Source organism: Pseudophryne corroboree, chromosome 6 (genome assembly GCF_028390025.1).
Source record: "Pseudophryne corroboree isolate aPseCor3 chromosome 6, aPseCor3.hap2, whole genome shotgun sequence".
Taxonomy (NCBI): Eukaryota; Metazoa; Chordata; class Amphibia; order Anura; family Myobatrachidae; genus Pseudophryne; species Pseudophryne corroboree.
In genome coordinates, this window is record NC_086449.1 from 413846421 (window position 1) to 413858618 (window position 12198).

Genomic DNA, 12198 nt, shown 5'->3' on the forward strand with positions numbered 1-12198 from the left:
TATTGACCATAAATAATTTGAATTGGTCCTGGACCACCAACCAAGGCAACCCTGAAAGTGTCCCGAGGCACCCCAGGGAGCCACGGCACACAGTTTGGGAACCACTGACCTATTCATTTATTCACCCTTAATATATATATATATATATATATATATATATAAAATATAAAATCCCATTTACAGTTTTAAATTATTATGATTTGAGCTGGGTATGGCTTTGGTGATTGTACAATGTTTTCAGAAAGACCCCTTGAATATGATGCTGTGGAGCTCTGTAATTTCTAATCATGTTAGCATTATCAGCATTGTGAAATCTGAAAAGTATGATCACAGAATGACAATTGACTATGTCCTGGTAGCTAGTAACTGGTATCTGGGGCACAGGGCCCAAACAGTCAAGCAAAGTGAATTTTGAATATTGTTTTGTATTCAGAATATTATACTAGTATTGTCCTAAACCTACAGTAACTTTTTGATGTACTTAAATTTCTCTATGACTTCAGTACCAGTATAGCTGTTCTAAACATAAAGTAGGTATGGAAAATGTAAGTTTCTGCATTTCACGTACGTTGGCAAACTTTGTGATTGAATTGTTGTATAAGCCAATCACCTCCCCCCATCCCCATTCAGTTCTGTGCTTTATCAGTTCCTGTTTACATAAGTTGAATGTATATATTTCATAAGTAATGGTTATCTGTAATAATGAATCATTTACTAAACAATGTTTTATCATTTCCCCTAGCAGGATAACATATTTAAACTGGAGGATTCACTGTTTGAGAATGGTAGAGGAAAGAGCCCTTATGACCCCAAACTTTTAACTGCCTCCATTCTAATTGGTGAGTATGTAAGTCAAATAATGATATAAATATGGATTAACTTGTGCTTTTCTATATTTACAATATAACATTATATAGTGAATGAAATTATAGTATAATGCAAACCACATAATTAGAGATAGGCATCATTCATTAATACACATTGCTTTCAAAGGACAAAGTTTGAGAAATATGCAATGTTTAATTTACTGTAGAGCAAAACAAGGATCGGTAGTGCGCAAAGTGCATGACAAATATTTGGGTATGGTAGAGAATAGTTATTTTTATTTTTGCAGTGAATGTTTATCTTTTCAATGCCAAATGTCCATTTGATTGGATGAACATCACTGTGTACTGTATCAGAGCCATAACAAAAGGTGGGTGAGTGTTGTCACCACTGGAGGCACAGGACCTAGGAAATGACGCCATGGCTGCCCAGCACCAGCAATGCCTGTATTTGGCACACACAGTGCCTGGAATACACCCTGTAGCCTAGAAAGTTGTCATCTTGACCATCCTTTGGATGCTCCGGGTTCTCCGTTTCCACCTAGTCCTTGCGGCAAGCCATAGTAGAGCTTATCAGAGCATCCGTATGACCCTCTAGGTGCTCCGGGTGCTCAGCTTTACCCTAGTCTTGGTGACAAGCAACCACAGAGCCGAATGGAGCAGCATCCCAATGAAATTCTGAGAGCTCAACTTCCTCCCCTGGTGTCAACTGCTCCACCTATTTATTGTGACATCATGACATCACATGATCGAGGGGTCACTATAGGATGCCCTATTGATCAGCTTTAGCCCTGTACTACTCTGCAAAAAAAGTCTAATCACTTAAATTTTGTGGTATGACAAACAAAAGTGTGATTAATATTCTGTACACATCCCACTGTAGTATACAAAAGATCAAATCTATTAAATAGTATGGCAAAAGAAGTAAGCACAGTGCATACATTTTTAATGAATATCATATACAATTCAGTGCCCAGAATAATGGCTCCTAACCAATGGTATGCACTAGTACATGATATGGTATACAGCTCAATAGTAGTAATCTCAACATGACATAATATATTACAAGATGTAATATGCCCAGCAAGACATACTGGGATATACACACTAAGATGCTGATCAAAATGTAGGGCTACCTCAATGTGCCTAGCATGCTGTCATGGATATGCCCAGCAGTGACTTTCCTTGGCTTGGAGCACTCACCAACTCTTTCTCCTGCTCTGTGCCTCCTGTAGGTTATGCAGTGCTGACTCTGTCCAGATGCTTCAGATAACATGTGAAGCCAGCAGTGCCCTCTCATAATTTCTCTGATGTGTAACATGGGGCAATCAGGGTAGCACCATTGCGCAAGCTCTGGACTGCTCCTAACAATACAACCTTTGAATCTCATCCAACTTTCCTTCTAGTTCCCCACCATGAAATAAGTACTTTAATTTAAAGATATTAAACGACAGGCATGATCCGACACTAAGTTCTGTCTACATAATGGCATACATCTGTCGGTGATGCAGAGTCACTTCTCCACTTACAGCAGAAAAAGCATAACAGGATGTGCACATGTAGCTCACAGATAATGATAATGGCTGTCAAGGCCAGAATATGGACAGAGTAGTTGGTATACAGTTGTGCTCATAAGTTTACATACCCTAGCAGAATTTGTGATTTTCTTGCCATTTGTCAAAGAATATAAATGATAACTCACAAACTTTTCTTTCACTCATGGTTAGTGGTTGGGTGAAGCCATTTATTGTCAAACAACTGTGTTTACTCTTTTTAAATCATAATAACAACAGAAACTACCCAAATGACCCTGATCAAAAGTTTACATACCCCAGTTCTTAATACTGTGTATTGCCCCCTTTAACATCAATGACAGCTTGAAGTCTTTTGTGATAGTTGTGGATGAGGCTCTCTATTTTCTCAGATAGTAAAGCTGCCCATTCTTCTTGGCATAAAGCCTCCAGTTCCTGTAAATTCTTGGGCTGTCTTGCATGAATTGCACTTTTGAGATCTCCCCAGAGTGGCTCAATGATATTGAGGTCAGGAGACTGAGATGGCCACTCCAGAACCTTCACTTTATTCTGCTGTAGCCAATGACAGGTCGACTTGGCCTTGTGTTTTGGATCATTGCCATGTTGGAACGTCCAAGTATGTCCCATGCGCAGCTTCTGGGCTGATGAGTGCAAATTTTCCTCCAGTATTTTCTGATAACATGCTGCATTCATCTTGCCATCAGTTTTGACCAAGTTTCCAGTGCCTTTGTAGCTCACACATCCCTAAAACATCATCGATCCACCTCCGTGTTTCACAGTAGGAATGGTGTACCTTTCATCATAGGCCTTGTTGACTCCTCTCCAAATGTAACATTTATGGTTGTCACCAAAAAGTCAAATTTTGGTCTCATCACTCCAAATGACTTTGTTCCAGAAGTTTTGAGGCTTGTTTCTGTGCTGTTTGGAGTATTGTAAGTGGGATGCTTTGTGGCATTTGTTTAGTAATGGCTTTCTTCTGGTGACTAGACCATGCAGGCCATTTTTCTTCAAATGCCTCCTTATTGTGCATCTTGAAACAACCACACCACTTTTTTTCAGAGAGTCCTATATATCAGCTGAAGTTATTTGTGGATTTTTCTTTGCATCCCAAACAATTTTCGTGGCAGTTGTGGTTGAAATGTTTGTTGGTCTATCTGACCGTGATTTGGTTTCCACAGAATCCCTAATTTTCCACTTCTTAATTAGAATTTGAACACTGCTGATTGGCATTCTCAATTGCTTGGATATCTTTTTATATCCCTTTCCTGTTTTATACAGTTCAATTACCTTTTCCCGCAGATCCTTTGACAATTCTTTTGCTTTCCCCATGACTCAGAATCCAGACATGTCAGTGCAGCACTGGATGAAAGATGCAAGGGTCTTTCAGGAGTCCAGAAACTCACTGACCTTTTATACACACACACTGATTACAAGCACGCAGTGCAGGAATAATTTAGGCTGACTTGCATTCAGCTTTGTTCCTGTGCTGTTTGGAGTATGAGGAATGAGGAACAATGTTTTGCCATTGTTCCTCATTTGTGGAGGTTATTGTTTATCAGTTCTATTAGGAGAGCTTGTGATGAAAATTGGATTTAACATCAGATCCAGATCAACTTAAGGCATATTTAATAAAAGATCAAATGGGTCCTAGTGGAACCAGTGTTGCACACATACATTAAATTGGCATTTGAATGTATGTGGCACCCACACTAACAATATCACATTATATGCTAGTTGTCCTAAGCTGATTATTTTGTTCAGGAGAGAAACCTGCAGCAAGCCCCTCAAATCTATTAACCCAGGACCATAGAGAGCTTCATGGGCCCTGGAAATTTAAGGGGTGTGGCCTAATCACAGAGGAGTCTCCCTGGACTTACTGCAGCTCAGCACACAGCAGGTAGTATAACCCAGGTAATTTATATCTGACCCTTTCACACCAAACCTCAACCCAGGTGGCCCCAGTAATAACCTGGTTTAAAAGTTTGGCGGACAAGGGGAAAAAGAAAGTAACAAGGACACATTTAGATAACAGGAAAAGTTTAATGGACCAAAATATATACTATCTGCTTCACCAAACCCTCCAAAAACAAAGTAAATATACACACACACACACACACACACACACACACACACACACACACACACACACTGTATTTACTTAGTCATTAGATGATCAGGAAAACCTAACAAATTTATAAAGATAATATTTCTAATTTCTAACAGAAATCTGTGTAAAGTTTTGAATGTTACCAAAATGTAAATGTTAGAAAAGTCTCTCTGAATGGCATTTGTTTTGGAACCACTTAAAGTTGATTTCCAGGACATTACACTACTGTATTACCACTTATCATCCTGCAAAGTGAGCTTGTGCAGGCATGCTCATCTCTATTCATAATTACATAAGTACATATGTCTTAATAATTGTCTATTATAGTTTTATTCTACAGTATCATTTCCACTTGACTATGTAGCTAATATTGGTCAACTACAATGTATCTAATTTTATGTGTAAGTGAGATTACATCTGTTCTCTAGTTACATTTGGTTTTGTAATTCACTCATTCCGCAGACGGTTTCCTTGAAGCTGATTGTTGACCTTCCTGCTTGAAATGGCAATCATTTCTTATGAATATTTCACAGTTAATAACCACAGACTGATTTCCTGCAAGGATCATTTGAGTCAACTACCAGCTTTTGTCTTCGAAATAAAAGTTAATTTAAAATAAGTTGTGTAAATACATGTTTAACATTTCACCCTCAAACTTTATATTACTAAAGAAGTTATGTCACACACATTACAGAGATTAAAAAAGATTAAACAGAAATTAAACTAATTTTATAACATTATTTCTTCTACAGTATTTACTATTTTTAAAAGACATCTTAATCCTGTTACACATACACCTCTCTCTGCATACTTCATTTTACCTGACCATCAGATGTTACTCTCTCTGCTGAATCTGAGAGACACTTCCTTTTCATGCTAGATATAGAAGTTAGTGGAATTGTGTCCCAAACAGATCAATCTCTGTGCCATCAAAAAGCCAGTATGATTCAATGCCAATTAAGCTTTAGACAAATGCATATGGTTTTAGAGATCAAGTATATATTTTTTATTGTTTGTTTTAGTTGTGAGAGATGAAAGATAGGGATGTACCACCCTTCTAAGCATTGTCTGATATAGACATACTGGTCGTGGCAGATGACTCGCAATTGTAAATAATCACAGGCCATATGACAGCACTGAGGTCATGGGTTCAGTTCCCACCATGGCTCTAACTGTGTGGAGTTTGTATATTCTCCCTGTACTTGCGTGGGTTTCCTCCGGGTACTCCGGTTTCCTCCCACAGTCCAAAAATATACTGGTAGGTTAATTGGAGTCCAACAAAATTAACCCTAGCGTGAATATGTGTGTGTGTACATGTGGTAGTGAATATAGATTGTAAGCTCCACTGGGGCAGGGACTGATGTGTATGGCCAAATATTCTCTGTAAAGCACTGCAAAATACTATATAATAACTGGTAATAATAATAATGAGCGTGGCCACGTATGTATATATAAAAATCTGTAAAACCTATACTTGTCTGTGGTAATTCTCTGTGGGGATGCATTCCATATCTTTCTCTGTGTTACTGTTGTGGCACAGTTACACATCCCATTGGCCTTTTATGCCCAAATGTAGAACCTTTTACTGCACAAATCCACCTTACTGATGTCTCTACATACAGTATATCTATCCTCAAATCATGCCAAGAAGCCCTATTTGGTACCCCAATAAATATCTAACAAAGCAGCTATGTGTCTTTTCACTTAATATTTTTCTCAATTTGCATCTTTTTCATGCTGCTAATGTGGCAAAAGCACAAGATATGTGTATACTTTACATACAGCTGTACAGTAGCTGTGTGTAAAAAAAGGCAGAGATCAAAGGTCAATATAACTGAACCCCATCATGCATCCCACCACACAGCATTGTGCGATTTATATTCCCACAATTGCAAAATAAGACTCAGATTTATCATGCCTTGGAGAGTGATAAATAGCACAGTGATAAAGTACCAGCCAGTCAGCTCCTAACTGTCATTTTTCAAACACAGCCTGTGACATGGAAGTTAGGAGCTGATTGGTTGGTACTTTGTCACTGTGCTATATATCACTCTCCAAGGCTTGATAAATGGGGGCCTTAAGTTCAGATATTAAGTACCCTATTCAGTATCAGTAGCAGATTCTGAAAAGTGATAGTGAACTGTCCAATTTTGAAAATGGGAGGAAGTATGCTATATTTGTGTGTGCTGTTGTTTTGTTTTTGTTTTTTTAATAATGACCATTTTTCATCATCCCTTTTTCCTTCTCACTGTAAACAGCTATAATATTGTGTACAACACTGGTGAGAACTGATGAGCTTGCTTATTCCACAGCTGGTTGTTGTTTATGAATGGGTCCAACCAGTCATATACTGTAAGCATGTAATAAACATACTATCTATCTTCATAGAATAGCAGCAGTAAATTGCATTATTTTATTCTAGCATCTGTTTTGAGAATCATTAATAGTGCTGACACCACATTGATTCTTTTATTGCTCTTAGATTTTAAATTAGTTTTAAGAATTTATTTTTAAACAAAACATTTTATTTGATTAAAAAATAACTTTTAATGTGCAATTAATTTACTGCCATACATAATTTAACTATGCCTCAGTTAATTGCAATTATTTTGCATTCACTGTGTTAGATAGCTTATTTTGTATAAAAGTTTGAACACCTGGATTCGATCTCTATCTGTTGTTTCTGAACCTTTCTAACTGACCTTACACATGCAGTGAGAGAACGGGAAGGTGTACTGATCCTTCATATTAAGTTCCATCGATTTTTCTTTTCTTTTTTTTCTCCTATTCTTTTTCTTTTTTCTTCAGGCGCCTGTGGAGTAAGTGATAACAAAACAGGGATAAGGTTATATAAAGGTTGAGCAAAACATCAAAGCACCTTCAATACTTGAAGTTTTTTTTTTCTTTTAGTTTTTCTGAAAGTTGCATGGCCAAGACTGCATTTATGGACATCGCATTGAAGCCCACACACAAACTGTTAATAGGACTGCAGTGCCAGCACATTTTGATTGTGTACCTTATGCTCAGCAGCCAGATCATTTATAGCACTTTTACTCTTTGCAGGGTGTATAATTTATATATTTCATTACTTTTCTAGTGTTTATTTTTATTTTTGATTGAAATATCTATGCACATTATTAAGATCCCAATCAACAAAGCAAATGTCCTTTATTTGGGATGGTATTGGGATCCCGGGGCTTACTATACCGGCAGTCAGAATACCGATGGCGGCATCATGATGCTCAGGATCCCCTTCCCACCCCGCAGCCTAACCCTAACCCTCCCTGGTTATGCCTAACCCTCTCCCCGTAGCCTAAACTTAACCCCCCCCCCCCCCTGACTTACCTCTCAGCAATCCCAGCATATTTACTTTTAGGATCCCAGCGTTCGAGATTCCAGCGACGGCATTGCATTCCATGTCAGGATCCTGGCGTCAGCATTCCTGAGCAGTGCCTGGATTCTGGCATCAGGATTCTGACTGTCAGGATCCCAAATGCATTTGGGATCCTCACCTTTATTTAGGTTATTACTGCAAAAATAAATGAATTATGCTTGCTAAAATACAATGTCTGTAAATAACTGCTTACTCTAGGTAACTGTCTGGGATACCAATGATTATGGGATGCCTAATACACTAAGGCAGATTTTCCAAAAGTCTTCCATTACAGTCCAGGTTTTAAGGATATCCATGCATGTGCACAGATGTTATAAACAAACTGACTGAGGTACTAATTAAGTCACCTGTGTTTAAGCATGGTTATGCTTAAAACCTGCACTGTAATGGCAGAATTTTGGAAACTCTGCTAAGGGTATTAATGTACTAAAATGCTCCTTTTATCAGTGCTAAGAGAAAGAATGCATCACCATGATGAAGTATTTTTAGCAGTCATGCACAATATTGCTCAATAATGCTATGCATAGAATAGTATGACAGAACAAATATTTAGGGGGCTCAAGCACAAACAGAGCAAGCTCCTATGCTTAACACTGAAATGTATTACAAAGAGAGTCAATGGAGACATATTATGGTAGCTCCCCTCTGTGGCAATTTCTGTCATACCTGTAGCACATGAGCCTGGTGCTGCTACAACATGACTCCTAGTTAGCCAACTGCACATATACAAGATCTCATTCACTACCAACGGCAACTATACATGAGGCTCATCCATTAGTCGGACTGGTAAGTAACCATAGTGTCATCTTCAGATGCTGCTATGTGTTAGTAGGCAAGTGTTGAAGAGCTCAGCTTTTCATTGCTTAGTACTGTAAGATCTCATAATTCTTTGCCGACATAGCTGGCTATGGCTGTGGCATTAGCAGATAATAATCAAGAGGCACCACTGAAGAAATCTCTGCTTATTCCACGGTCTCCCTTTTAGTACATTTGTAGAAGCAGGATTGGCCAGAAAAAGGGATTATCACTAGATATGTGCGATTCAGTTCTTTAGAAATCCGAACCCACCTGAATTTTGCTGATCCAAACCCAAATGAATCCCAGTTTGGATCTTCCCGCAGTTCGGAATTCGTATTTTAAGTCTGAATTTCATGTTTTGAATTGCAACAATTATACAATTTTAGCTGTTTTTATCCATTATCAAGAAATCCAAAACCCAGGATTCATATTTTAGATTCTAATTCCAAACCAAAACATTTAAGATTGGTTTGCAAAACCAAAACACGATGGTGAAATTAGAACCAAAACCAAATCATGAGACTCCATGAACATATTTAGTTATCACCACTTTATACATTTTCCCCTTTATGAGTGACGCCTTCATCCAGTGTCCCAGCTGTGCTCCCACATTGATCACCCTTCACTGATATTAAGAAGAAAGATTTGGCAGTTCTTTACATGTGAACTTGCTGGCTGATGCTCCTCATTGTCCTTGATATGTGTGACGGGTGACTATGACATCACCGTTAAGTACCACCTTTGCAGTCTGAGAAACAGAGGCTGCCACTCCCACCTCCAATCCTATAGTAAGAAACATCTAGTGGTGCAAGTATGCGGGTACGCTCGGGTATGGAGTACCCTTAAGAATTTGGCAGCAGGTACGCAGTATCACCTGCCACACACTTTGCCATTGCCACAATTAGAAGTACCACAAAGCAACAAGACCATGGTGCTTGGCAGCATGACGGCTCCTCCCACTTTGTCAGGGTTACTGGGAGTGCGACAGTGGCTGTCGTTTCCTATTATAATGGAGGCATTACTATATATTGTTATTAAATTGGGGACATTACTATATATTTCTATTATACCGGAGGTATCACTATATATTTCTATTATACTGGAGGCATTACTATATATTTTTAGCCTTGCCTCCAGAATCCCCCAAAAAAGGGGTTGTGTCATGTGGCGACGCTGCTAGTGTCATGTAGCCACTCCCACTAGCAGCATGTGGCCATGCCCCATCACAACACATGACCACGCCCATTTTTGTCACTCAGTACCCATAAGAAAATATTTCTACTTGCACCACTGGAAACATCTGATTGGGAGTACCACATTAAATAGTTGTGAGCAGAATTTTATAAAAATCACATTCGTATTGATACCTAATTTTTATCCAACACAATCTAAACAGAAAACATAATTAAACAGTCAAGTAAAAAACATAGTTTAAGCTTTCGATTAAACTAGATGTTGTCCCTCCCTCTTTCCAGCACTCCCCCTACTCTTTCTCTCCTCTTCTTTCTCACTGTCTTACCCAATTTCTCTATTTCTCTTATCAGTACTTGATTTTTTAAAGATTATATTTAACATTACCTTTTTTTTACATATTTATTAAAGTTCTATTTGGGACATCCTGAATTTCTCTTCTCTGTATATAGCCTGTGCATCCCTGTGTTCCTTTTCCTTCCTTTCAGCTATACTGTTATACATATTTGGTTGGGGATAATGATGTGGGTCATTTTCAGAAGTGTCCTTGTTCTCATCATCAGATGAAGGGGGTCATTCTGACCTGTTCACTCGCTGCATTTTAATGCAGCAGAGCGAATGGGTCCCTGCTGTGCATGCGCCGGCGCCGTAGTGCGCCAGCGCATGCGCCGGTGCCGTAGTGCGCCAGCGCATGCTAGACGGTCGAAGGCCATAGCAGGGATGCGATCGCCTCTGCCTGATTGACAGGCAGAGGTGATCACTGGGCGGGAGGGGGCGGAACGCCGGTGTTTGACTGCCGTTTCGTGGGTATGGTTCGGCCAACGCAGGCGTGGCCAGACCAAACGGGGGGAGCGGCGCAGCAGCTGCGTGACGTCAACCACAGCCGCTGCGGGCTGGGGAGTGATGAGTAGCTCCCAGCCAGCACGCTAAAGCTGTGCTGGCCGGGAGCTACTCTTGAAGTGCAAAGGCATCACTGCAGTGCGATGCCTTTGCACTTCTGTGAGGGGGGGCCGGACTGACATGCAGGGCGGGCTGGCCCTATGCTGGGCGTCCCCCCGCATGTCAGGGAAGAAGATTGTAGCTGTGCTAAATTTAGCACAGCTACGATCAACTCGGAATGACCCCCGATATGTGGTGAGTAAGTATGGGACATAACAGCAGTGTTTGGAGACTGTTAATGTGTATATATTATAACAAGCTCTCTGAAAGTAACATCACTGACACAGGTGGGTGGGGTGTGAGTTTATGCCAACTGTCATTATGCTTGATTTAGATGTGGACGGAGGTGCACCCTGGGCAGCAAAATAACAATTATTGTGCAGGACTCATTTGGTGCATGCAGAACAAGTCCTGCAACACAGGACTCAGTCCAGCATCAGATTGTCAGTGATTGACAGACTGATGCTGTTTGGGGGTGGCGATGGCCTCTGTTTCTCCAAATGGAGGCATGTTACTGCCATTTAGGGGGAGGGAAGAGACCAGGGATTTCCGTGGTTGCATGGAGTTTTTCTAGCCTCTGCGACGGGGCATCTTGCATGGCACCATGGGTGCCGCAAGCCTCCTGATGGTGAGTCCAGTTATCCGATGCTACTTACTAGGACACAGGTCAGATCACTACTGCAGCAGAAGGTGTCTGCTTGTAATAGACACTTACTGGTGCATTACCATACAGAGCTATCACGCAATAGCCACTCCAACCACATCTGAATTAGGCCCTATATTCTAACGTGATCACATAATTTTTAGAACTTTTTAGCTTTTAATACAGATGTGCCCACATGCACCTATCCTCAAATCACACCAAATAGCACCTTTTGTTGCACTATGGACATTGGAACTTGGTCCCACCAGTTGTTTTTTGTTTTGTTTTTTTACAAAATATGTGTCTTGTTGGTATCACTAATGTGACATAAATATAGTACATGTGTACCCTGATAACTGAAGTTGGCATTTCAAATAATTTCTGTGTGTGATTAATCAAGTTAAAAAGGCAAAAGTCAGAGGTCCGATATGAGGGACCAATGCATGCCTTTCAGCAGGTATTGTTATGCTTAATCTACAATTTTATAGCAATTCCTTTGTGACAAAAGTAATAATTTAGTGTGACTATAAGCAACTTTGTATGCAACTACGATGCAAATTTCAGGAAAAAGTACTGGAATTGCTGCCCCAAGCATCTAAGTTGTGCCAAGTGCATTGTGCCATATGGTACAAAAACACCAGGTGAATGAGAACATCTGTTTTGATAGACATTACCTCCAATATACAATGCAAGTTGAGAGGTTTTAGTAGCTCTCCTACATTTAACAAACATTTAACAGTAGCAGAAACTGGAACTCATTCATTTTTTAT

General features: G+C 39.7%; 1 protein-coding gene across 2 annotated transcripts in view; it reads left to right on the forward strand.

Annotated features, from left to right (window-relative positions):
- The window catches only part of SEMA3A (semaphorin 3A), a 334819-nt gene that overhangs the window by 216272 nt on the left and 106349 nt on the right, over positions 1–12198 (forward strand). Inside the window, exon 5 of one of the 2 annotated variants that reach the window (XM_063926932.1) lies at positions 743–839. In XM_063926932.1, coding sequence (XP_063783002.1) covers positions 743–839 — 97 coding nt within the window. The remainder of the gene's footprint in view (positions 1–742; positions 840–12198) is intronic. The other variant, XM_063926933.1, reaches the window with a different exon arrangement.